This window comes from Anoplophora glabripennis, unplaced genomic scaffold (assembly GCF_000390285.2).
Source record: "Anoplophora glabripennis isolate ALB-LARVAE unplaced genomic scaffold, Agla_2.0 scaffold938, whole genome shotgun sequence".
Lineage (NCBI taxonomy): Eukaryota > Metazoa > Arthropoda > Insecta > Coleoptera > Cerambycidae > Anoplophora > Anoplophora glabripennis.
The window spans coordinates 61,756-88,681 of record NW_019417018.1 but is presented as its reverse complement, the minus strand read 5'-3'; the positions used below and the strand labels follow the sequence as shown (position 1 = coordinate 88,681).

The window sequence follows — 26,926 nt, the reverse complement described above, 5'->3', positions numbered from 1 at the left end:
GGAGATATATTGATTGTACTATTTTCCATATTTTTTAACGTTTTTAAACGTATTGAAGGTAATTTTTCTACAATTAAAGTTAATTGATGTAACATTTGATGTAAAAAAGTTTTGTACCCTCTTCTTTTGGACAAAAATTAAAATTGATTGAGTTACTATGTTTTAATTTCCCGAGATCACAGCTAATCCCAATTATTTAGAAAACTAATTAATCAATTAAGTGAGATTAACTGTCCTACGTAAATAAAACACAGCTGTAACATAAATTAATTGTTATTACTCATTTCTTTCATCTATTTCTGATCCTAAACACCTAGTTCCACTCTAGGAAAATAATACTAATAATAGATGGCTCTGCACAGTTGCGTTGACATCAATTTACAGAGAAAGACAACCTCTCATTTGTTTTGTCTATGGGGCCTCACGCATGATATTTTAAATTGCTAGCAATGGCACATATTTTTTTTAATTATATTTTAAATATTATCGATAAAAGAACGATTTCTCCCCACTTCTAATTTGCATATACTTTATAGCTTATTCTGCGAGTATATAAGGTGACTATTATGTAGAATTACCTACAGTTGATAGTAAATTTTAAACATGACAAATAAAACAACAATAACAACAGCTATCTTGCTGATGGCTATGATGTTTGTTTTAAAAGAGGTGCAATGTCAAAACTGTTCACCCTTTTTCTGCGACATAGTGAAAATTAAATGCCAAGGAGTTGAATGTGGACCTGATCAAGTTTATTATAGAAGAGGAGGTGGACCGTGTGGATGCTGCTCCATCTGTGTTAGTAAGTTAGCGAAAAAAAAATTGATAAATGCAGATACCTACTTCTTTACCGATGAAAATTGACCAAACTAGATGTTTTTGTTTTTTCATCAGAGCCACTTCTAATTTAATCAGTTTTTTGGAAACAATGGCTGTTTTCTTCCCCTGAACAGTTAACATATTATTGAGGCTTATCCCTTCTTACACCATGGTCTACAATTATAGTTTAAATTTGTGTTTTATTTATTTTTTTTTGAAACTTAATGGTCCATTACACTAATAGCTACAACCATACATAATTTAGGGATCTTTGCCAAAATATAGTAGAAAAAGTATTTTTGTGCGTCGATCTAATTGTGCGATCTTAATTATTTGACAGCACCACTGCCAACTCAAGTATGTAATCCTCACTTCTGTGATAACATAAGGCCGTACTGTATGGCAGTCACTTGCGGGCCCGGTGAAGTTGCTTTAATTAAACCTGAACTATGTCGATGCTGCCCAGCTTGTTATCCTGGTAAGTGAATATTTTTTCTGGACGAATGTTAAGAGTTTCATCACAAAATACCCATATATGAATAAAAACTGTTACTGAAATGTGAACTGAACTAAATGTTTCTAATGATCCAGGTCAATGTATCGAATTTGAAAACTGTTCATTTTTTTAATGAATACGAAACATTACCTACTTACTTACTATTTCTCGTCAATGCATAGCGTAATTAAATATCATAATAATTTTTTAGATATTCTAATTATTAACTTAACTCTGTTTCAGATGAAAAGACGGTGTATTAGGGTTAAGAATAAAATACGACGTGCACTCTGCAGGATATTTCAACTTCAATTACAAGTAATGTAAACTATAGATATCAATGTATGTATTCTACAGTGCAATGATAAACAATGTTTATTATAATGTAATAATAAAAATATAATTTTGATCTTTATGTATGTTTTACTTTGTAACTGAAATTACACAAACTGGAAAAGATAGGTGTGTAGTGTTATACTATGGTAATACAAATTTTTGGGTGAATATTTGTAATTTAATAAATGAAAACAGGATTATTCGCAGACTCATTGAAATCTATGTTTAAATAGCAGCAACATATATCTTATTATATCAGTGGTCTTCTTTTAAATATTTTATGGAGAAAAATGGTTCTTTTGTATCATAAATTAAGACTGAAATTGTAAGAACATTTATTCAAATTAAACATATTACTAGAGACTGTTTAGAAAAACGAATTCAGGAAGCAAATATATTGCTTTAACTTTTCACTTCACTTTCCAATTATTTCTCGAAGAAACAGCGATATGTAAAAAATACATGTTTGTAAAAATTAAGTGAAATTTCGTTTTTTTAGTCTATATCAGTAAAAAATTGTGATAAAGTAGGTACAGAAAGTTTTTTCAGAAAACATAAAACGAGTTTTCAGTCAAGAAAGCTTTAAACTCTGAAACTTTGTTAATAGCTGCCCTGTATACAGGATGTTACAAATTCGCTTCTCGCTACAGGGATCTCGGAAACGGTAAGAGGTACTAAGTAGCTTAAATGGGGACAAAGTTGCGTAATCAGGGGACCAACATTATGCCTCTAAAAAATCAAGGCTAACATGATTAGTTTTCGAAATATTGGAATAAAACGAAGTTTTGGAAATCCGTTTTTGTTTAATTTCAACCTTATTTGAGGTAATATGGAAAAAAAAAGAACACTTTCTTGTAGCCAATTTTTGCCGCCTATCGAATGACAATCAATTTTTATATGTAACGTTTTGTCTCTCCAGGACCATCATCAACTTCATTTTTTAAATACGACCCTAGAAATTTTATTACATTTTTTGCAAGCCCTCATGACCCCCAATACTGTACTGCCTCAGCTCGAACCAGATTCAGACGTTTTGTCTCGAAAAATTCATCTTCAGTGTATTCGTTCCAAATTTATCAAAAGTTTGTATTAAGATTTCTTTGTTTATTGAATTATCGTACACTGTAAGTGTCGTTAGAACCTGTGAAATTCATCTAGTTGTTTAAACTAATACCACCACGCCTTAAAATAAAAAATTATTAGAATTTTATTCCCGTGTTCATAGTTATTCCTAGGCTTCTGGAGTGCTCAAAATTCAAACAAATTCTAATCTATTGTTATACATATTCATACAAATACATCTGACATGCTCTTTCACAGTTGCAGTTACAGATATAATAAATTCCGATAATATTACGCTGATCTTCATTTTTAACCTTTGCCAAAACCGAAAATATTTTTGAACATTTACTGAAATTTTTTAAAGAAGAACATTCAGTTGGCGTTTTGGTTGTTCATATGCATTTTTAAAAATTGATTTGTCATAATAAAATTAAAATTGTAATGTTTTAATTTTGACGCAACAACTAATTGAGTTATGTATGACCAAGTGATGGTAATAGTTAATAATAATAAATGTTTTATTGTAACGCGTGGTAGTGATAGTTTAAATAACTAGATGGATTTCACAGGGTCTAACGCCACTTACAGTGTACAAAAATTCAATAAACAAAGAAATCTAAATACAAAATTTATTTAAGACTAAAATGAACAGACTCCTAAAAATTATGAATTTAAAAATACTCTGATTTAGATGAGTCCACTATCTACTACTGCCGACATTAAATTACCTTTAAATTTTTAAGCAATTAAATGTTATCCTTATTTTTTAAATATTTGCCTCGTGACTTTGTACTCTTATAAAATTTTATGTCAGTCGACAACAAAAGTTAATACTAATTTAACTTCTTATTGTACATGCCTTAAATATTATTCGTGACTACACAAACACTATATATTTATTAACTTTGCACAATTCCGCCAGTTTTCCACTGGTTTTAGAGCTAATACTTTATTTATAACTGTTATCGCTACACGATGCCGTTAAAAGCGCGACTTTGTATGATTTTGTGGGCATTATTTTTGATTACGTCTACGGCAGCGTCACGGTGCCCTTCAGATTTCTGCGATTATATACAGGTTAGATGTTTGGAAGTTGTCTGCAATCCCAATGAGATTCCTCTCATTATACCAGAACTATGCAGATGCTGCCCAAACTGTTATCCTATCATTAAAGGTACAATAATTTTAAATTTAATTATCTTATTACCGTTTTTTTATATTTCTAGCTCTCTTGTATTTTAGGAACTTTTCATTTGTAATGCTAATACATTCATATGTTGGTCACATATATTAGCGTTTCATTAAATTAATGTTACAATATTGTTACTACATAATATATTATGACATTTTATGCTATCACAGGTCTGTTGAAGATACAATATATACGAAGAAATCTATGTGGATATACAAGGTCAGATATAAAATAACATAGGTACATACCTAACTTGATCCCTAGGGAGAGGGAGAGTAAAAAGGCTTCAGCCTTCACCCGTTCTAGAAGAACATCCCCGGTAAATACATACAAGTCTACATTTTCGAGACATTATAGTCACGTAAATGATGTCACAAACACAGGCAATCTATTTAAAAGACAGGAAACACAATATTATCCATATATAACACTAAAAAACATAAATCACAATTGGAAGTCAGGATAAAATGTAAAATATGTATACACGTACAAAAAGTAAGGTTAATATTATGTTGTTAGATTTAGAGGTTAAGTGAAATTCAGGAAATACTACTTATACGACGCCTGCGGACTCAAATTTGGTCGGCGGGAAGTTGAATTGCCGCTTCTGTTATTCTATTCAGTGACGACCCGCGAAACCATGGATGCGAAACGCTCATCAAATTTTAAAAAACTGCATACACTTGAATTTTCGAGTCGTTAATAGATAGCACCACAAACTTAAAATGGATCACCTTGATTGAGATATAATTTTTCCTCAAACCACAAAACTAAGAGAAAACCCAGACTATCAGTATTTATACGGCAGGTCTGCAGTTGTGTAGTGTTGAACATTGTATGAAAAAGTTCTTGTTTATTTTATATTCGCATCACTTTACAGGCATATAAAAGCTGATCTTTAATTGGCGTTTTTTGTTTCAGGTTAAAAAAAGAGGGTGCCTTGAATTATTCAGTTTGGATTATTAGAAAACCAATTTTTACAATAATCAAACAATAATATACTTGTAAATGATCAATAAAACATATAAGAAAATCGTATAATTTTTATATGAGCTTATACTGAAGTTTGAACGTACGCGCCATTATTCCACGGCTAGAAATTGGCCTCAATGATTTGGGATCGAGGGGGATTGGGGATTATCCCTCTTTATCCTGAAACCGAAACGCATTATAAAGAATCGATCACGTTCTAAACATATTATTTAGAATTTAGAAGTAGGTACAGTGGATTATTATCGGTACTGTGGATTCGTGAATGCGATGAAATTTTTAAATTTGTTGGATAACTCGTTTCTTTGCACCGTTTCAAGCGAAACTGATATAGTTACTACTTTGTTTCAAATATAATTTAAAAAATCATAGAGGATATATATACAACAGAAAATAAAGAATATATACAGATTTATACAAACACTGTCATGTTGTAAGAAGTGGATTAAGCACATGTGCAAAAAAACATCAGTAGCCATCACGTCGGTACTGATTTGTATTTTACTGTGCCCATAACTTGAACTAGGTGCCACTGATTTTTATAAGCTACGCTTATACGCTATCAGATCCAGAACTCAAAGTTATAGTTGGCGCGTGCCCACTGATTTTGATGATTTTACTATAGGTCTATGACTGACCCGTGAACACATGCCTAAATTTCAATGGTCGATGTTTCCTACCAATTCTGTGGGTCTATGTTTATTTATTTATTATTTATCAGTGAACGTTGACAACTTAAAAATAAGGTTAACATTCAAGATTTAAATCATATGAACAGATAAATAGTACATTGCTGATAAATTTTAGATAGGTATTCAGTATCGATTTATATTGTTGCAAAATTTTTTTTTGAAGATGAAAGTGTTTGTATTTGTCTTAATATTAGTGTTTATTAACATTTGCCTTTGCTCCGGTGACAATAAAATAGTAAGAGCTAGATTAGAGGTAAATAAGTTTATATTATCATTTATACTGTACCTTATGTTTAACTATTAATTTTCTGTTACAATGAAATTATTTTACGTTTTAGAGCTGTCCGGGTTGTTCTCTGAACCGATTACCGGAAGTGAGGAGTTTCTTTTACGAGGACGTCCCGAAATATGAAAACGTAGAATGGAAAAAAATTTCCGGAGCTCCTCCAGAAGTGATTTTTCTAAATGAGGCCGACGAGGAGGTAGAGCGACATTTACTAGGCCGTCTTAATCGAGAAGAGTGTAACGAATTACTTCAAAGTAAAGGATTCAAACTTTCTAAGGATAAAGAATTGTAAATATTCCCCAAAGGGTATTAAGTAGGTCTTACAATAATTCGTAAATTTATGTTACTTATTATGTGATGAATAATAAAACTTACTAATATAAATTGCTGAACATATTTTTTATTACACCTAAATTGTGGTAAGTTGTGGAACTCTGAAAAATGTTTTAAATAATGTTTGAAATCAATGCTCGAACCTTGGAATTATAATTTTTATAGCGACTGCTGAAAAATCTTGCATTTTCTTGTAAAATTCCACTTTCTTAAAAAAATCCAGTACATAGATATAAAAATAATTTAAAGGCAGAAAAATCGTACTGTTTCGGTAAGGAAAAATTAACGGTTTAAAAAAAACAGACTATTTTTAAATCTATATATTTACAAATAGTTAACATATCTTACTACTGTTGAGACAATTTTAAACCAGATTTTCCTATATTTATATGTATAATCGCTTAACGCAGCATTTCCTATAGAAATCTAGATGAAATTCCATTTAATATTAATTTATAGGAAGTATAGGGTAAACAGTTTATATATATAAACATGTTACAAATTTTCATAGATATTAAACAACAGTCTTATTTCGAATTAACATTTTTAATTTTACAAAAATATCTTCAGTAAATAAATTACTCTTGTAGTTTATACGCAAATGATTCTTTTAGCACTGCAAGGAATCTCATATGGTAGTCCAAATTAATAACTAGAAGCCTCCAAAAGTCCTATAACATTTTAATTTCAACGTTATCAGTGTTAAGATTTTTTCAAGCCACCACTAAACACCACAACTATAAAATCTATTACTTTTATCGTATTAAAAATTAGGCCATCATTAGCCAAGCGATGAAAAGAATCGCTAACCAGAGGAATATTTTAGACAGAAATTGTTCTTCCATGTGTTGCTGCGTACCCCGAGGCGCAGCGCTTGGCCTCGGGTCTCCAAAATTCAGTGTGGACGTGAAAAATCCAAACGGGAACGCCCCTATTCCAAAGGACATGTGGAAACCATTATCGCCAAACCCAAAACCTGAAAAAAAATAAATTTTGTTGCTGTTTCATTTTAATCAAAAGCATGACCTCATTCCTAAAATCCAAAATTACAGTTTTTTAATTTTTAATATACAATGAATTATTTGATACCTGGAAAACTCGTCCCTGGTTCGGGCTCAGTCCTCTGACCAGCGGGACGTGGGGGCACCTTTTCCCTAGGATCTTCCTGTTTGGTACTTCCCCTGCCATACAAAGGTACCACCTTTTCTTTACTAATCGCGGCCTTACAAACGGGGCATACCTGCCTATTTGGTCTCGTTTCTAACCACTGGTGTAAGCAAGGCCAGCTAAAAGGAATTTAAGAGTATTAGTTACGCACCACCGACAGTTTAGTTAAAATCAAATGTAGTAAATTTCAGTTCAAAAATATTGTTACCAAAATAGATGTCCACACATACTAACAACGGCATCTCTTGCTGTGTCCAGGCAGATATTGCATTCGAACATTTGATCGTCCTTTTTCTCTTCATTTTTGGTGTCAGAGTTATTACCTCCACTACCACTGGCATCGTTGACGCTCTCCGCGGCACTCGAAGCCATATCGCAAATTTTATCGCGTGATCGGAATGTTCTAGTTATAATATATATAAATATTTTGATGTTTGGTCAATTATGAAAGTTGTCTAAAACTGACGTGGCTAATTTATTATTAATGAAACGTTTAACGATTTCCGTTTCGATGGACGAAAACAAGTAACTCTGTCAATATGTTTACAACACTTACAATTTAAAACGCAAGAATCATGTAAAGTGATCACGAAAGAAAATATGTGTCGAGATTAACCTGATAATTATTAGAAACGTCAATTCAATGTCATATCAGATGACATTTACAAATATCTGAAGGAAAATAAAAATTAATTATCCGAATCGTTTAAAAACCGAAAGCGGAAACTGATTATATATTCCATTTCAACGAAATAAAATACTTGTCAAATACCGATTCTAAATATTTTCAAACATTCTAATATTTTAAACGTGTTTTATATTTTACATGTTAACTATTCGATTGTTCGGATAAATTATGCTTAGGTATTTCCTGATTTCCTAATGCTCTCCAAAAATATCAATAGATGTCGCCATAACTCAACCATATTTTTATTTTATATGGAAAAGCACCAATATCACAAAATTATATTCAATTAAATTTGTTTCATTATTTAATTATTTTTTTGTAATAATTTTCACAATTACGCTTATTATTCTGTATAAAATGTAAATCAATCTTATGCGGTCATGTGGGTTGCCTACGTTTAGGAGTTTTAGCGTGACAGATATCTTAACCTAATTTCTGCTTGGATTTTATCGACCATTTCCTAAAATTTTCATGTTGCTTATCGAAAAGGACATAACCTCTACGCGTTGTGTAAATAAATGTGAATTGTTGATATGTGTCGTTTAAAGAATGTTCTTATTATGTTTCTGAAGGATATAATTTGGTAATATAAACTAGCACAGTGTACTTTATAATGGCTGTGACCAGTTGGAGGCTTAGGCGTCAAAACATACGATCCGGCAGGTTCAGGTCAAGTAAGTCAATTTAATGTGTCATCATTCCATTTTTGGTACATTATATTAACGTTTTAGCCAAACAGAACAAACAGGAAGATGTATTGTCAACATTATTAAATAAGGGTACGTAAGAGTACATTAACTACTTTGGTATCTCTTTACGTATTTAGAAATACTTAATTTTCTTATAGATCCCCATGACAGCTTCAGACAGATTTTAGGGAAAATTACCGAGTGCGGGGTAGAAGAAGAGGTACTCTTCAATTACCTCAATGCTTTTGTAAAGCTGACTCTTCATTATGAGGATAACTTGGAGAAAATACGGTATCATACTGAAGATCTGTTGCTGTGGTTAGTTTTTAAAAATTGTGACTTACAATTCACATATGTGAAATTCTTGTATTACTTGTAGCCTAAGGATATCTTTAACACACGAATCGAGCCAAATAAGGACAGCTGGACTGCGATGTATACGACATGTGCTTAAAAATGAAAATGATGTTGTACAGTTAAATAAGTTATTAATTCCTTATTTATTAGCAAGGTAAATTCTAAGATATATAATTTGTAGCAGAAATAAAATTCAATTTTTAGGTCGTTGGATCTCGTTTTAAAAAACGATGTGGAGCGGATCGAGGCCATGAAGCTTATGAGGAAGTGTTTAATCATCGCACCGTCTAAATTTAGCATCTCGATGGTCAGAAGTTTGATATCTCTCGCAAACGATGGTGCAGAAGCAAAGGATAGGCTGTTACGCATATGTCTGGCTACGCTGTCGGAACTAGGTATTATTAATTATCAGGTTTTTCGCTTGTGTAATTGCATATTCTTTAAATAATCTATCTGATTTTTTATTGCAGGTGTGTTGAATTCAAAATTATTCATCGTGTCTGGGGGAGTTACGGCTATATCGAGAAATTTGTTAGAATGCCAAACCCCTAAAATCGCGGAGTCCCTGTGTGGCGTACTTCTGTTGTTATTGGATAAGCCGTCGACGAGAAATTACGCAGCTATCGATTTGCACAGTGTCGCAGCTCCGTTCTGTGATTTCCATTATAAACACGGCTGGAAGGATAAAAGCAGGTAAGGATCTGGCTTAATTTTACACGGGATCCTACCTTTGACCTTTAGAAACGTGTATCATAAATTTATTTTCTCCAATTCAATCTTGAAAGCAGAATTTTTTATTTTCAACCTTTTTTTTCGTATTTTCCGTTACTAGAGAGCCTAGTGTAATGTCAAAGAACCACAAGCCCTATCTTGTTGAGAGCATGCATTGTTGTCAAATCTAAATTTTCTTAATTCGTGTACATCTAGCAGAAATTTAACAATGAAGACACACAAGCACACAATACCGTCACAAAAAGTGAAATAAATAACTTTATAAGGTTAAACACTCCCGTTGGCCGTTTGTGACATAATTAATACAACACTTATATTGGAAGTTATTTTGCACAGTTAAACTAAAATTTTGTTGATAAAATTACTGCGAATTGAAAAACTATTAACAACATCTAATATCTGCTCTTCTGCGGTGGAATTAGTTGCCATATGCCTCGTTCAGACGAGGAATAACACTACCAGTATCTAGAACAAGTTAAGAGTACCACAACAAACTATCATGTAAACCTCTATCTGGATACCCATTGGCATAAAATGAGCTACACATAATTAAAAACATCGCATATGACATTTTTTAAAACATTTTTGCATGAGAATAGGTGATGCTAGGAGAAGTAAGTTATGATTATGCTTAAAAGCTACCGGTAAGCTTTGTTTACGATATTCGGAACGTTACAAGTGAACTGCGGAAACTGCTCACGTTTTATCACGTATCGAACGTACTACAAACATTTTTCCGTTTTGATTTTTTTTTCAGGAGAGACGAAAGGGAGTTAAGGTTGAACTGTAGCCGACTAGCTCTTTTAACCATTTTAAGGAGTTGGTCCGGCATACTACATTTCTGCAGCCCCAACGATAAAACTGGTTTCAGAGCTATCGTAGAAGCTTTGTACTTAAATCAGTTAGAAGTTAGAGTGAGTTATCGAATAAAAATCGTTATTAAACGTACGAACGATAAATTTTTTTTCTAGAAATCAGTATTAGACTTATTATACGAACTGCTAGGATTACCTCAGCCGGAGTGGTCCGACGAGGTGTCGGTGGCCCTCAGCGCGGTTGATCCCTGCGAACCGCAGGCTTCCTGGAGGCTAAACGAGGGTTTCGTGGTGGCAGAGGGCAGATCAGTCCTGCCGCACCTAGCGAAAACCACGCCCAGTACGACCGACATGCATCTGTCCCTGTTGCTGTACTGCTTCCTGGAGAGCGGACTTTTGGGGGCTTTGACTGAGGTTATCGCCACGAGCGATACTTTTATAAGCGTCAGGGCGACGGTCCTGTTAGGTGCGTATGGAGATTTTCGTTTGTTTTTCGTTAATTAAACGTGTTCTAACATTTTAGGTGAACTTTTAAGGCTTATTCAGGTGTTGTTGCCCCCGGGTTGTTGTAACGTGTCACCGTCGTTACCGTCCCTGTTAGAGTACGCGACAAAGAGTAAGCCGCAGGCCATTGCCGCCATAACGGCTTTGCAGCAGCTGCATAAGTGAGTACGAAAGTAATTTTCTTGCAGTTACTTTTCGGGTTTGTTTTGTAATTTAGGAGTTTGCTGTACAGGGTGTGTCAAAATAGGATAGCCAACAGTTTGTTACGACTTTTAGGGACTTTGACAAAAAAAGCGGGACTTCTTTAAAATAGTTGCAACATTAATCCTGATTCGTGTTTATTCAATTTGAATGAAAGATACTTAACTTTTGCTTGTGTAAAAATGTAGAAATCATGTACAAAATAAATTGAAATTAAGTTCGTAATTTTCAAAATTTTCCGAAATAATTGAAATTTTTCAACAAAAATTATTAGCAGACATTTTATTACACTTACTTAAAATTGACTCCTCTATCGAATCCTGTGGTTATTTTGGGCGTAAAAATTTCCATCCTCAGGAAGGGGTGGGAACCACCTCCAGGGCAAAAGCACACTTCGGCACTATATAGGTTTTGTTCCTTGGGGCATTCCCCACATTCAGTTAAAATTTCACGTCAATCGGTTCAGTTATAAAGAATTCGGAGGTAAAAACCCTGAGTAACTGTACTATTAAACTTTTATTTTCAGAAAGTTTTGAATTGATGTAATAAACGCGCTAGCAACAGTAAAAGTTAACGTTAATGAACTGCCTGCATGCCGGAGAAAGAGCACCGAGCCCGCGCATGCGCGTGAGCGTCGCTCTCGTCACACACGAGATTTTTTACTTAGATTTCAAGTTCGTTTAAAAAATCTCGCGCGCGATCGAGGGCAACGCTCAGGCGCGTGCGCGGATCTGTCGCTGTTGCTGAAGTTTCATTTCACCACTGAAGAACAGTGACTTTTTGCCGAATTTGATGATAATCGATTCATTGATTTGACATGCAAAAATATTTCCTTTCATTTCAACTTAAACACATCACTTGCAATTAAAGCAACTCCGAACCAAGGAATATTTGGCCTTAAATCTGCCTGATAGATTTGTGCCCCTTTATTTAAATAGGCCCCGTTTAATTTTCTTGTGTTCACGTCTGCAGATTAATGAAAAGAAGACCCGCTTCGTACAGCCTCCACTTGGACTATATCATAAGAAACAGCTATCACAAAAGACTGGAACACAAACAAGGAAAAAATTCCCGTAGCAAACATGGTGGTTTAAAGTCCAAACTCCATCAGGTAACAAATAATATTGGTGAAGTAAGTGTTTTTTTTTATTTATCGTACAAATTCCCGTAAATCGCATGCTATTTTATCGTTCGAAATTATATTTCTTAATCATTTTTTGTATAAAAACAACATATTTCAGAGAATTTAACATTTTTATTCATTGACCTTTTATTTATAACTTCCCCAACTTAAAATTATCGTTTTATTTAAAGTTGGTGTTAAAGGACGGAGACGACGTTATTAAGGAAACGGGCGTCCTCCTCAGCAACGACGCCTTCACTTGGGACTGGAATTTGATCAAAATTCTACTAAAAGTAAATCCAGTCTTAAATAAAATTTACACCACTCTAAATAACCTTCTCTTGCTAGGGCGAACACAACGCTAAAATCGACCTGCTGGACTCGTCGTACCGAACGTTCGTGAAGAAACTCGTGGAATTCTTCATGCCTTCAAAGAATAAATACTCTCACATGGACCTGGGTACGTCCAAGACGAGCCTCGCATACACGACGGCAGGCATAGAACTGATCAACTTCCTCATCGAACTGAAGGAGCCGGAATACAACGGCATCAAGCCCCACACGTTGATTATGGAGCTGTTCAAAGACATCCTGAGTAATATCACGGCCATAACGACGAGCAGGAGCGTCCACGATTGCTTGTTCAGTCCCCAGCACATGGTTAACACTCAGTGCCAGAGTTATTTCTTGTTTATCGGTCAGTTCGCCAGGACCGATTTCGGGTTGAAGATGCTGGAGAAGATGGATATGTTCTCGAGGTAAGTGATGTGAATGTTGCGGTTTTTAGGCGTTGTTCGTAATCTACAACATCCGGGACGAAATAAATTGTAATGGAGTACGTATGTTTCTTATCGTCAACAAATTTGTCAAAAAATCAGAGACAGTTGAGCTAGTTCTAATATGTCTAAAGTTTATAGTCCAAGCATTCTGTGACGGCCTAATATTAACTTTGCAGAAATTATTACCTGAAAAAAAAAATTGAGTCTTCTATATATTCTTCTTTATCACCACGGTAGCGTAGTCGGTCGAGCTTGCGGTGACAACCATTTCTCGGCCAGACTTCCTATTCTGGTCCGGGTTCGATCCCTGGCATCAGCACTGGCAATGCAGATGGTGTTTGTCTGCGTTTTTTCAAGTGTAGTCCCCCTTCCGCACGGCTTTTGGCTTTGGATTTGGGGGTTGTCTCATTTCTGTGGTGCGTTTTATGTTTTTTCTTTAAACTCGATCCAAAATGGTGAACATGGTCAAAAAAATTTGCAAAAAATAACTAAAAAAAATATAGCTCCGATAGAAAAATTTTAAATGAGAAAGTTGTAGGTTTTAAAAAGATCTATCGACCGATTTTTTGTAATAGTCCAGTATACAACGGTAAAAATAGGGTATTACCTACGAATTCTTGACACACGCACCGATTTTCATGAAAATTGGTGAGTAAGCTTATTTCACCCTCCTTTACAAAAGGTATATATCCATAATGTGTGCTTATTGTTTTTAGGGGGTGAAAACTACCCCTTCCTACAAAAAACGTAAAAACCATAGATTTAAGTGTTACGTCAATAGAATAAGCATTCTTTTATGTTTTAAATAATAATTTTTGATTTGCGGCAACATTTCAACCCTTAAAATCCACCCTTGATGAGGGAAAAAACAAAAATTAGTTTTCGCGGCTCTGAAATGTTTTGACGGAGCAATAATGAAGAATTGAATATTTTTTACTGTTTATGAAATAATACATGATTTATTGCAACGTTTTAACCCTTAAAAACCACCCTTATTGCAGAAAATAACGAAAAAAATTTTTTTCGCATCTTCATATAATGAATGAAAAACTCATCACTGTTTATAATATTACTGATGATTCATTGCAACGTTTCTACCCTTAAAAACAACCCTTAATGAAGAATTGAAGAATTTTTACCTGCTTCAAAACACAATACCTTACTAAATTCAACAAAATTAATTGAAACTCGAAACTTGAATTATGTAGTTATTACGCCTCGGAAACTATCGGAAATTAAGCCATTTACACGATCCGACAATTTTCACTGAATAATACAATTAGTTTTTTCGCGATAACTTTTTTAATTTTTAATATTTTTCATCGCTCCGAAAAGCAATTTGCAGGGAATTGCAAGAGCTACAAATCAACCTTTATAGTTGAAGGGTCTTGAACTCTTCGTTTTCGAGATTTTTAGGTTTTAAGGGCTCAAAGAAGGTGGTCCTTACACGCAAATGCAAACTAAAAAACGTAATATCTCAGTTAAATTTTCCTCTACAGAAAAATTGAAAGTAAGCAAAAATTTTATAAAAAAAAGACCTTTAATTTTGAACTCTTGCATTTTTCACGTGTCTTGTTTAGTTTTTGAGTTATTTTGAAAAAAAGGAAATATCTTTAAAAATTAAAGAAAATTTTTTTCATTATTACAAACTTTTTTTAAATTTAGGTATTCTAAACCGGTCTAACTTACAGAGCCTATTATTAGTACCTAAATAAAGTCAACTATACACGGATTACGCTTAGTTTATATTTTTATGGTTCAGCCATAGATTTTATTGATATTTTCTTCGAAAAAATGAGATGACCATTTTATTTTCATCATAACCCCGTGAGTTTTTGAGCTACGAAATTTTTTCAAAAAGTATTTTAAAGGTCTTTCCAAGCACTTTAAAAAAGGTTATATTCAATTTCTTCGAAAAATTAGTTCTTTTGCCATTATTTTACGGTAGATTGTTCGATTTTACTTTCCGAAAAATAAACAATCACCTTTAGAGAGTGATAACTCGGTTCTTATTACATCTACGGTAATCAACACAAAATGAATCGATTCGTTATTTGAAAAGCTTTATTTTTTTATTTACATGGGTTTTTTCATAAAGCACAAGGTTTTCGAGTTATTTATCAAAAATGGTTGAAAAACATGCACTTTTTAGATGAAAAATCAACATTTTCAATCGCAATTAACTCGGAAAATATTAATTTTTGGAAAAATCGTTATAGAGCATTTTCTGCTTCTAATTCATCCCTCTATTGATTTTTGCGATTAAAATGGGTGTCTTCATTGCCACCCCCGAGAAGGGGTGGCATTCACCCCCAGGGTGAAAGCACACATCGGCACTATGTAACTTTTGTTTCTTGAGCAATTTTCTACTTACTGTTAAAATTTCACGTCAATCAGTGCAAATGTCAAGAATTCGGACCTAAAAACTGGCATAGGAGCTATAAGTATTGATTACTTTGTTACTTTTCGAGATATATCAAAAAGAACAGTTAAAAATCTTCTCTTTTCATTTATAACTCATTTACATTTACGTTCCCTTACTTACTATTTACTGTAATTATTTTTCGAGATATATTGATTCTTTGAAAAAAAAGCGCATTCGAAAATTGGCTAAGATCTTCTCAGTGGATGGCCCTACAGTAAATTTTCAGTTTATTTTCATCGTAAAGAGTTGTATTACCATGATATTAAAAAATAGTGGTAACTTTTTTATTTGGAAAAAATGTAAAGGACGTAATTAACATTTTCAATTTCAAGAAGAAAATAATAGGATGTTTGATTTTTAGTACATACTAGTATTTTTTTTTTAATTAGTGAAAAAGTGTCAGCAACTTCTTTCTTTAAAAGTAATTTTCATAAAATAAAAATTGAAACAGTTTTTTGAAAAAAACGCCCAAAAAAGTGCAATTCTTTGATGTTGAAAATTAATAAACCTTAAACAATTTTTCACGGCATAGTAATACAACTCTTTACGAAGAAAATAAAGCAAAAATCGTTGATATACGGCCATCCGGTGAGAAGATATAACCAATTTTCGAGAGCGCCTTTTTTTCAAAGAATTGATATACCCTGTGATTCAGTTTGGTATTTGCGGCCCAGTATCTTTTTTATTTTAACAAATAGCTATAACAAACTCCATATATATTTAAATTGCCGCTCAAACTCTATCAAATGACATTATTAGATGGTCTCCATGGTATCATATGTCAAAATTGCTATAGTCAACTGTTTTTGTTCAAATGGCACACTATATATCAATATTTTATCAATTCTGGAAGATATTTTTGTCTGCGTTCAGCTATGTAACGAAATCTATAGTTTCATTAGAAATATTGCTAGAAAAACAGCAAAAAATTAACCCTATATTTAGTAGCTTTATTCTGAAAAATGATAGCCAGCTGTGAATAAATAAAAATATAGTGTGCCATTTGAACAAAAACAGTTGACTATAGCAATTTTGACATATGTTACCATGGAGACGATCTAATAATGTCATTTGATAGAGTTTGAGCGGTGATTTAAAAATATATAGGGTTTGTTAAAATAAAACAGATACGAGGCCGCGAAGATCAAACTGAATCACCCGGTATTTTGAAAAATAATTAATATTTTTAAATTTTTCAAAAATGTATTTTTGGGCTTGCTGCGGGCTATGCTTGCAGTAAATTGCAAGTATGGGAACGTAAACGTAAACGAGTTACAGAAGAAGAGAAAAAAGAAGATTTTTACGGCTTTTTTGATATATCTCGAAAAGCAACAAAACAATCAATACAAGAAATCAGTCGATAGATCTTTTAAAAATCTACAACTTTCGTATTTAAAATTTTTATATCAGAGCTGTATTTTTATTATTTAGTTTAGTTTTATTTAGTTATTTTAGAAAAACCGTTTTTTGCAACTTTGCAATTTTTTTTGTCTTTTTTGGCCTTTTTGGTTGGGTTTTAGGGACCCGGAACTTCATTTTAAATTTTTTTTTCGGTTCTTTTTTTTTTTCCAGGTAATCATTTCTGTAAGCCCTTCTCTGTCATGCTTGGACTATTAACTTGAACACGAGTGGTGCTCGTCACATCATAAATTTCGAATTATTTTGCATTTTTAGGTTAAAGGAGCTAGCGACGACGACCAACCACGATTGCTACGTAAAACTAATCATCTCGTCACTGGAGTACATATTTCCAGGCCCGTGCAGGGAAATCTTAGAAGCGGTCTTAACCTGCAACTTGGAAAGTTCCCGCCTATACGCCACTCAATTCCTGCATATCTTACTGCGAGCTGGAAACCCCTTATTCTCCAGCTGGGCCGTACAGCTCCTCGTCAGCCAGCTGTACGATAAGTCGCGATCCGTATATCTATCCGCCCTGGCTACCTTGCACGAGGCCTGCGAACTCCCGGATTGCCTCGAGGCTTTGGTCAACATCAACCCGAATCTCGACAAGCTGGGCGAGAAGGGCACTATTTTATTCATAAGGTTTTTGTCGACGGAAAGTGGGTATAATAAGATAATTAGCGACTTAAGTAAAGATAAGGTTATCGGGGAGATAAAAAAATGGGACGATTATTTTATATATAGGTACGTAAAGTTGGCGGAGGGCGATATATCCGACGCCCTCACTTTACACCAACGGAACGAGGCGGGGAAGTACGATAAGCGAGTTAGCACGTTGAGGAATATCAATCGGAAAGACGTTTTTCTGCCGCCTCACCTGTACGGGCAGCTTAGCAAGCACGCCGATGGGTTCGATCTGCTGATGAGTCACGGCTCGGCCGAGAAATTGATAGAGGTAAGATTAGGATAAGGCTTTTCCCGGTTCTTTTATTATTTTTTTCAAAAGATTTGCTTGAGACGGGGAAAGATGCTGAAACGCCAAATATAAGGTTACATTTCGAAAGGAACAGTTTGAAAAATCTAGACATGCTTGATTTTTATAGTGAGTGGTAATTAAAATATAGTTTTCTAAAAATATAAATGTCTAACGAGACTTTGATGACCCTGAAGACTTTGAAGAATTCTTGTTTTTATGAAATTTCTTCCTATGCTTTGTCCATGATCTGTCTCGTAATTTTTACTCAAATAGCAATTCGGTGAGTCCGGTATTAGTAGACCAGTCGTTCAGTACAACTCATGTAATGAAAGTGTAGATCCCTAGATCTGGGCGAGGCCCGGAACAATTTCAAAATTGCAAATATGTTTAAAACATTAAAAAAAAAACTATTTTATCTGAGTTTTTTACTTATATCTTGGAACCTATGCATTTTGGAAGAATATTGAAGAGGGGAAAAAGTTTTAGAATTGAATTTTGCACAATATATTGTAAGTTAAAAATGTTTAAATTTATTACCGATGTTGCAAAATAGCAACAATTAATGAAAAAAGGCAAAATAATAAGTTTGTTGGATAATTTTTTTTAAATATTTTAATTGCTCCGAATTGCATTCTAATATTTTGGTAAAAAAAACTTTAAAGTATATTAAAACAAACCAAATTTCATTAAAATCGGTTCGATAGTTTTGAAAAAAAATTTTCGGTTTTTCAAAATTAATTTCCAAATGAATTTTTTTTTTAATTTCTTTAAACAAACATTATTTAAATAATTTTAGTAATTATAACTAAATACATTCATATTCAGTGTTGAAATATATACGTAAACAAATTTTTTCATTGAAAATATGCAATAGCATAGGGTAAAATATACAGTATATTTAATGCATAAATAATAAATTTGTTTATAACAAAATATGTGAAAATTAGACAGTTGGCATTATGATATTCGAATTCCTTGGCTCGCGAGACGTCGGTTCAGAAAAAAAAAGATCGAAATTGGTCCATTAGAAACCGAGATAATGCAATTTTTTTGTACCTCTGCATTTTGAACCTCCGAATTCAGTCTCGGAGCAAAAGTCCCCTCACCCACTTTTCGTGTTTTGAGTCACTTTTCGCTGGTGCGAGCGACAGCTTTTCCGCTGATTTACCTATGTTGCCGATAACTTATGGATGTGAAAATTTTTTCCCGCTTAGAACTCGGAAAAACGAAGCCACTGGATCAAAGATTATTGCTAAATTGTTTATAAATTAACGGTAAATTCCGATAAACCGCTTATATCTCTCAATTTTCTGTGGCTAAATCAACTAATTTCAATTTTTCAAAAACCATTTGAAAGGTTGAGCGGTCTTTTCTATGTAAAAAAAATTTCAAATATCTAGATGCTTTATTTGAAGCTGTGCAATATTTTGAAAATTCGAAAAATTTTTTCAAAACATTATTTTGCGAAAACTATCGAACCGATTTTAATGAAATTTGGTGTGTTGTTTTATTATACTCTAAAGTTTTTTTCACCAAAATTAGAAAACCCTCGGAGCAATTAAAATATTTAAAAATAATTATTCAAAAAAACTTTTTTTCATCAATTGCTATTTTGCAACATCGGTAATAAATTTAAACATTTTTAACTTACAGTATATTGTGCAAAATTCAATTCTAAAATTTTTTCCTCTTCAATACTCTTCCAAAATACATAGGTTCCAAGATATAAGTAAAAACTCAGATAAAATAGGTATTATTTAAATGTTTTAAACAATTTTGCAATTTTGAAAATGTTCCGGACCTTGCCCAGATCTAGGGATCTACACTTTTATTACGTGAGTTGTACTGAAGGTATGCCAGCAAAAATTAGCTTGCCCCCTCCCACATCCACCTCAGAACAGATCCGCCCTGCTCTACTGGTCGTCAAAGCAAACCTGTATTGGTCCACTAGGTCGTAAATAATTTGTTGTATGGTATTTTGTTCATATCGTAACCAGTAAAGGGTAATAGTGACTGAAATAATTATCAACTAATTTAGCATGGCTTTCTAGAGACCCTTTGAAACGGAGGATAACAAAATCACTTGGGAAAGTCCCCAAATAGTCAAATCTGTTTTTGTCGAAAGCTTCGAAACAAACTCAGTTTAAAGACAGAGGTTTACACGTACAAAGTCAACGTATTATTTTAAATATATATGAATGTTTAAAAAGAGAAAATATAGTGAACAATGCGACAAAGATTTTAGGAAACGGATTAGCGAATTAAAAAAGATATCAAAAAGGACAATTTATCGCATTGCGTAATTAAAGAAGGGGACGTTATTGATCACGGTACAAGAGGAAAAGGAAAAATAGGCCGCACAATTTATAATTAAACGATTATCCTGATTATAATTATAAATCTTTATATAAAGACTTTAAGACATATTTTATTACAATGCGGTTTGAAACATAAAAAACTTGATAATCGTATGGTAATTATGGAATCGCGCCGTATAGTTGCACTTCGGGAAGATTATTTACCAAAAATTAGAGAATATCGCCAACTAAATAGGAATATAGTATATCTAGACGAGGCATTGCAAAAATTTTCTGGACGCCTATGGATTCAGTAGAATTTATGAACCACTTAAGTGTCTTTAAGCGATTCCAATTGAAAACGTAACAACCATACAAGAAGCTGATAATCATTACTTATCCAGGCAGATTGTTCGATTGCGACGAATTGGTACAAGACCGGCAATTATTTTTTGGCCTCTGTAATATCATACTATTTATTCTGTTTTCACAGTTAACTTCATTTGTCATCAGGAATGCAGATTTTTAATTTTATAACCATATTTTTTAATTATAAAAGTTAGTATGGGGCTTATATTTATATGGGGCCTACCTTTGATCTTTAGAAACACAAATTTTAAATTTGTTTTCTTAAATTCTATTGTGAAAAGTGATTTTCTCTTTTAAGCATACATTGTTGTCATATTTCATCAGGTGGATTGATATTATATACTTTACTCAACTAGATAAGTATTAGAGGTCACTGGCACTGAGATTCACAAACTAAACAAAGTGCTTTAAGGAAATAGTAACATACATTTTTTTTATTAATAACCTTACTACGTACCTTTGAATCAAACTTAGTAATGCAAATGCTACTCATAAATGGCAACTATCCTCTAAAATCTCTATCGTCTTTGTTCGTTGTATAAATAAGAATGATATAGATTCTATACGAGAGTCGCCATCTAGTATTTTCAACCCTAAGTTTGACTGGTTATCTGATTGCATCACATATGCATTTTAGATTATAAAAAAAGCAAGGGCAGATTCCGAAGACGACATCATCAAGCTAAAAGCGTCTATATGGTCGCTCGGCCACTTGGGCAGCTCCACCAGAGGGTACAACTATCTCAACTCCTTTGGCGTCGTCGAGAACATCATTAATCTGGCCACCAAGTCGCCAGTGTATTCCATCAGGGCCACCGCCTTCTATACTCTAGGCCAACTGGCCACCATACCGATCGCCGCCGACGACCTAAGCAGAAAGGGCTGGTTGTGCACTCGACATAACAGACACGAGTACTGGCCCATCATAAGGGAGGAATACGAAGAGGGCGTTCCTTTGAATCAGTGCAGCGTCTCGACTTCGGACGACATCGCGTCGTTGGATAACCCCTTCACGTACGACTTTGAAAATATCGACGAGGACCAGGTGGACAACATCGAGGCTCGGGACTTTTTAAGGTCTCCCGTTTGCTCTCCAGGTAAATGTTTGAAGACCTAGTTGTTATCATTTGTGAGTTTATCGTAAATATTTCTGTTCGAAGATAATAGGCGGGTGCGACAATCGACGCTACCGGCAAACAGAAGACCTCCCGTCGTGTTCCATAAGAGATCCCTCTCCGAATCGAAAACGTTTGACGTTAACAATGGTTACGAGGAGGAGAACAGGCCTAGTTTGATGCCATTGACGTTCGGCAGGCACAGGAATAGTTCTATGACGGAGTCGACAACTTCGGGAGTTAGTTCGTGCGACTCACTGCATAATAAACACGGAACTTGGTAAGTTTTACTGTGTACCAACCGTTTGGAAGTTTAGTATGTGGTCAATAGCTTTGTTTATAATTTTTTTTGTAACTAGTTTCGAAATATTTCACGTTTTTGTTCAAAAAAACAATATTTATTCTGCATCAGACAACGTAGTTCGAGCATTAGAACTATTTCAGGCATTGTAGATTTACGCTTCAGGTACTAGTCGCTACGATTGGCCATTGTTGGCACTGCCGACTTAGCAACTGTTGAATTTGTTAATAAAGAAAAGTTTGCGGCGAGACCTGTGGTCCTTACCTGAGATTTTCCCGAATTTAGATCCTCTGTCCGTAATAGTTGTAGGAGGAGGAAACAGCGCAATTTGACTTTACTTCGTAATATCTTCTACGATTTCATGATCTAAATGGAGGTTAAATTTGCAGTGCAGAGAGGGAGGGAAGTATTAACAAAATTCAGTACGTGTTGGCCAATCAAGACAACGTTCGACAGTGAATTTTACGATTTTTCCTTAGAAAATCTAAACTGTAAATTTTATCGTGTTTTCTTAACTTTTATACTTAACGTTAATAGTCCATGTTGGCATTTAGCATCCCTAAATTTTTTTTTGCGAAAAAAATTGTTCATTTTTCTTTTTTCAGCGTAAATTACATGATGACATTAAGTCCCATCCCGAGCTCGTCTAGCTTAAGCACCCTTCAGCTGCCCCCCGGGCATTTTAAAAGGGTATCGCACAGGGTCTCCTCGAACAGTAAGTTTGTCGTATATTTCGCCACATTGCAACGTTTCTGACTGCACGTTTTAAGGTGCCACCAATTCGGACGTATCGTCCTCTCTCAGCGGAAGCGTCTCCAACGAGCTGAGCATTCAGAATCTGATCGGGTACAACACGATGCGGTTACTAAGAAGAGCGGAAGGACTGAGTTTCGACGCCCAGCATTGCGAAGAAGATTATTTGTTCAAACCCGCTCCCCATTTAATGTAAGTTTGTGGAATTTTTTGCAAAGAACACCTCTACTGAATTTCATCGATGAAGATTCTAAAAAATTTCTTTTTTTAACAAAAAAATATTTTTTTGAATATAGTAAGTAACCTTACCGTTCTTATATTTTGAACAAAAAAAGGGAGAATCGTTTTGTATAACACAATAATTTTCATTGGTTTAGGGTGCCATCGTTGATAGACGACTTTCGGGTGATGGACACCAGCTTCACGTCAGTTTTTAACATCCAGAATTTCGATATCGATACTTCGGTCGCTCACGACGACAAGCATTACATGGGGATATGCCTGCCGAAAAATTTGTCGGTTCTGTTTCCGAGCCAAGAGGAAATCTTCAGAGAGCCTTACATTTTTCCGGAAGGTATGTTGTGGGAGGATAGTTGCGACAGTGATATCAGCGAGACGTCCTACAGGAAAAGTTCCAATTTTTCCAAGCACTTCAAGCAGAGCTGTCTGTATTGCTGTCAGTTGGAAGAACTGGAAAATCCTGAGGAAGAGACTACCGATCGTAAGTGACAGTTTTTTTTATTATTATTCAGTTGGCTACACTGTGGTTGTGCGCGGGCATAGGCATGTAAACAAATAGATTTCCAAAATTATGCAAATTCTATAACGATTCAAGTGTGTAGTATCAATGAAATAGTATTTTTATAGTCCATTTACGTTATTTAATTTTAATGCAATTTCGTGATTGATAACGGACATACGTTATGGAAAATTACGCATTTACTAGTATTCGCAGGTGCTATGAATCAATACGTTCGAGTAACTCATTTTTTGAAAGAAGATTCTATAATTTTATGATGGAAATATAGATGGCGACACTTTCATAAAATACCTGTCGCCTTTATTTGTACTCTAAACAAAGTATTACTTTGATTGACGTCATAGTTTCATAAAGTTGGTGGTAAAACAGGGAAGACTGATAAATACGCCCATACAACTAAGTTGCTGCCTAGTAACGGCGTTGACAAGAATTACAACTCACTAGCTATTTGATTAAAAAAAGTTATTTCTGAAACACTGACCCCCCCCCCATCAATGACCATGGTAATGTTTTTGTTATTGTTATCATTTTCTTTCAGAAACAGTTCGAGCGGAGGTCTTGAGAAACGTAGAACGGCTAGCGAATCCCGTTTGGAATAAGCAGGTGCGTTCACACCTCCTCCGCTTCAAGCAAAGAGAGCCTCACGTCTTCAGAGACCTTTGCACGTACTCGGAAGTATGCAGGATGATTTCCGAGACCGCTTACAGGTTATCGACTAGGAGGCTACTGCACGAGCTCTTCTTTGACGTTTCGTTCGTCGGTTTATACGAGATGCCGCAAAAAATGTTAGAATCCGGAGTCAAGAGAGGTAGTTTTCAGAGAGCGGGTACCAGCGTTGAGTCCGCTTCCAGCGAGAGGGACAGGAAGAGTTTTTCTAGCGACGTTTCCAGCCCCACGGAATCGGTAAAGACGCTGGACTCGTTGAAGTTAATATTTAATGAAAATAAGTTCCCTATAAGGAAAAATACTAATTAAGGTGAAAATGTAACGACATTCTCGGCAGATTAGAGTAAGGATCGTTTCTGTTAAGTGATGTTTGTATACTCATGCCCTTTCCGTTTTTCCGTTTACCCGAATCTATACTGAGCCGACCGCCGGTAGTTTATTTTTAGACTGCTATTAAAAGTTCCTCTTTTTATACGTTTCCTCCTGCCATAAGGTATTCTATTGTAAGCGACAATTCACGTAATATGGAAGAATCATATTCAAGAATATTTATAATGCCTTGAAATGACTAATTATGTATTCACTTGACTGTACTTTATAATACCTTTGTAATATTTAATTCCGAGATTAAATCTTTATTTGTAAATAAAACATATTTACTTCGTCTAAACATTTTACTCGGCACACAAATAAAAATGCAAGGTAAGTATAACCATGAAATAAATAGAGACGTAACAGCTAATATATTACAAAATACAAATGTTAATGTTACAATAATTAATTTTGATTGGAGTAACGTCTAGATCAGTAACGCAGCAAGTAGGCGATGATTAGCAATGACATTTGAATTTTTAGGTTATATTTCGCAGAGCGGCCTACGCTGGTAGGTACAAAGTAATGGTTTGCAAAGTAGGCTTTTAACATATGACATCAACTGTATTCTGTACCTCATAAGTTAAAATTAACCATCTCGTTAAAATACTAATTTTAACCCTATCGCTAAAAATAATAACTCCAACTGGTATTCTGATAAGTTTTTTTAACGAGCCAGTTAAAATAATTTTAAGCCGTACCTTTCACTATTCGTGAAGTTAGCAGCATAGAATATATATTTCTATGGGTAAAAGACGTCAATTTGTGATAATATAACCTCAATTGCTGGATTAGTTGGGGGATAAAAAAACAGTTCCAGTTAATCGTTGACTTTTTGGAACAATATTTTACAAAAAATTTCAGCCTTAAATTGTGGTTGCAAATAAAGCTTGAAATGATTTAATTTAGAGGGCCATTATAACGTTTATAAATAATAGAGATCAATCGCACATTTTGTCAAGCCAGGTTAAATTTTAACAGCATCTATATTTTTCACAGCAACCTATGCCAGTAGGTACAATGTAATAGTTTGTAAAAGTAGGCATTAACAAATGACTTTCTTTAAAGGTTAGATTCCTCACATCGACCTAAACCAAACCAGCAGATACAAAGTAACGCGTTGTATATACCAGTACTTTCTAAATTCAGCGATGCATGCATCAGATATTTCTAACCTTTTTTAACTAAATATATGAAGGAATTAGGCGAAAGTAATTTTATGCCCTTTCTCATTTAAGTACTTCCTTTTTTAAGATACCAGATGACAAAATGAAAAGAAACAAATAATAATCGCTGCTTTGCAAGTTGAAATTTTGCATAGCATTAACCATTAACTACATTGTACGACTTCACATAGTCTCGCCAGCATCACAAACTTATTGGTACAAAATTCACCATGAAACATATCAGGGTGCTCGGATATCACTGATTTAAACATTACTCCATTATTAACAGTAGTTATAATCTCTATATGAATTCTAAACATCAAAATACAAACACTTTTACATGAAATAATAATCGCAGGATGTGTAATTTCACACCTACCCTACTTTTCCACATGAATTGAATGTGGGTTTCGGTTTCAAATTCAAAAGCAATCCATGAATAATTCCAGAAAAATTGTGTTAGTTAAAATATATAACTAATGAAAATAGCCTACCTTGTACTGTGCATCACAAAGATAAAAGCATAACGTGAAAAGCGTTCAAATTTAAATTATAACTTGAATTGTAAGCTAAAAAATTAAATACTGAAATTTTATGCACCATCTGATAGGATGGATGAAATATATCAAAGTGCATACCGATGAGCGCTAAGTTCTAAAGCGTATATTTCCGGTGGTTCTGAAGACGAATGATCCAAACAGTTTAGAAGATCCGCGACATCGAATATAGAACAACTCGTTTCATTTCTTATGAAAGAAAACGTGAGCCACGCCATTAGAAAAATGTCTATTATTAATAATTATGATTTAAATTCGAACGCCCCTCGTACGTAATAACAAAGTAGTTTTCGTAAAATTAGCAACACATTTGTGTTAGTTACCAGCTGAACAATCCAACAGAGCAATACGAATTTTTACAATGCCTAATAAATTACCACTAAAAAATGCTGCCTTCACAATTTTTTTAATTTATTTTTTGGGTACTGCTACATTGATATTTGTTGTGTAAGCTTTAATACTGAATATAAATAAATGTCTGATAAAAAAGTTGCAAAACATTCAGAA

General features: G+C 34.1%; 4 protein-coding genes across 5 annotated transcripts; 3 read left to right on the top strand and 1 right to left on the bottom strand.

The window, feature by feature from the left end:
* Positions 1 to 631: 631 nt before the first annotated feature.
* On the top strand, positions 632 to 1,730 carry LOC108915484. Its single transcript, XM_018721523.1, has 3 exons — positions 632 to 802; positions 1,160 to 1,297; positions 1,559 to 1,730. Exons 1-3 carry the CDS (start codon positions 643 to 645, stop codon positions 1,576 to 1,578), a joined length of 318 nt encoding a protein of 105 aa, XP_018577039.1. The 5' UTR covers positions 632 to 642; the 3' UTR covers positions 1,579 to 1,730.
* Positions 1,731 to 5,605: 3,875 nt separating this feature from the next.
* Positions 5,606 to 6,261, top strand: LOC108915483 (selenoprotein M). Its single transcript, XM_018721522.1, has 2 exons — positions 5,606 to 5,840; positions 5,926 to 6,261. Exons 1-2 carry the CDS (start codon positions 5,751 to 5,753, stop codon positions 6,163 to 6,165), a joined length of 330 nt encoding a protein of 109 aa, XP_018577038.1. The 5' UTR covers positions 5,606 to 5,750; the 3' UTR covers positions 6,166 to 6,261.
* A 250-nt stretch (positions 6,262 to 6,511) lies between these two features.
* On the bottom strand, positions 6,512 to 8,162 carry LOC108915476 (E3 ubiquitin-protein ligase RNF185-like). Its single transcript, XM_018721515.2, has 3 exons — positions 7,582 to 8,162; positions 7,296 to 7,492; positions 6,512 to 7,182 (listed from the first exon to the last, which is right to left on the bottom strand). Exons 1-3 carry the CDS (start codon positions 7,743 to 7,745, stop codon positions 6,977 to 6,979), a joined length of 567 nt encoding a protein of 188 aa, XP_018577031.1. The 5' UTR covers positions 7,746 to 8,162; the 3' UTR covers positions 6,512 to 6,976.
* Positions 8,163 to 8,517: 355 nt separating this feature from the next.
* Positions 8,518 to 24,988, top strand: LOC108915486 (rapamycin-insensitive companion of mTOR). 2 transcript variants are annotated; one of them, XM_018721527.1, is made up of 19 exons: positions 8,518 to 8,735; positions 8,793 to 8,840; positions 8,909 to 9,068; positions 9,130 to 9,261; positions 9,312 to 9,502; positions 9,578 to 9,800; positions 10,597 to 10,753; positions 10,811 to 11,120; positions 11,178 to 11,319; positions 12,332 to 12,470; positions 12,674 to 12,775; positions 12,831 to 13,240; positions 17,361 to 18,042; positions 21,367 to 21,826; positions 21,890 to 22,124; positions 22,751 to 22,860; positions 22,916 to 23,090; positions 23,276 to 23,619; positions 24,197 to 24,988. In XM_018721527.1, exons 1-19 carry the CDS (start codon positions 8,675 to 8,677, stop codon positions 24,631 to 24,633), a joined length of 4,518 nt encoding a protein of 1,505 aa, XP_018577043.1. In that variant the 5' UTR covers positions 8,518 to 8,674; the 3' UTR covers positions 24,634 to 24,988. The 2 variants fall into 2 exon arrangements, with proteins under 2 accessions (XP_018577043.1, XP_018577042.1); XM_018721526.1 differs by having other exon boundaries at positions 12,332 to 12,491.
* Positions 24,989 to 26,926: the final 1,938 nt, after the last annotated feature.

Bases quoted from the DNA above. Each gene is read 5' to 3' on its own strand.
- LOC108915484 (XM_018721523.1), top strand. From the start codon at position 643: ATGGCTATGATGTTTGTTTTAAAAGAGGTGCAATGTCAAAACTGTTCA. The intron at 803-1,159 runs GTAAGTTAGCGA...ATTATTTGACAG, and splicing joins ATGCTGCTCCATCTGTGTTA to CACCACTGCCAACTCAAGTA. The intron at 1,298-1,558 runs GTAAGTGAATAT...ACTCTGTTTCAG, and splicing joins CTGCCCAGCTTGTTATCCTG to ATGAAAAGACGGTGTATTAG.
- LOC108915486 (XM_018721526.1), top strand. From the start codon at position 8,675: ATGGCTGTGACCAGTTGGAGGCTTAGGCGTCAAAACATACGATCCGGC. The intron at 9,262-9,311 runs GTAAATTCTAAG...TTCAATTTTTAG, and splicing joins ATTCCTTATTTATTAGCAAG to GTCGTTGGATCTCGTTTTAA. The intron at 9,801-10,596 runs GTAAGGATCTGG...TTTTTTTTTCAG, and splicing joins GGCTGGAAGGATAAAAGCAG to GAGAGACGAAAGGGAGTTAA.
- LOC108915476 (XM_018721515.2), bottom strand. From the start codon at position 7,745: ATGGCTTCGAGTGCCGCGGAGAGCGTCAACGATGCCAGTGGTAGTGGA. The intron at 7,493-7,581 runs GTAACAATATTT...AATTCCTTTTAG, and splicing joins ATGTGTGGACATCTATTTTG to CTGGCCTTGCTTACACCAGT. The intron at 7,183-7,295 runs GTATCAAATAAT...ATTTTTTTTCAG, and splicing joins ACCAGGGACGAGTTTTCCAG to GTTTTGGGTTTGGCGATAAT.
- LOC108915483 (XM_018721522.1), top strand. From the start codon at position 5,751: ATGAAAGTGTTTGTATTTGTCTTAATATTAGTGTTTATTAACATTTGC. The intron at 5,841-5,925 runs GTAAATAAGTTT...TTTACGTTTTAG, and splicing joins TAGTAAGAGCTAGATTAGAG to AGCTGTCCGGGTTGTTCTCT.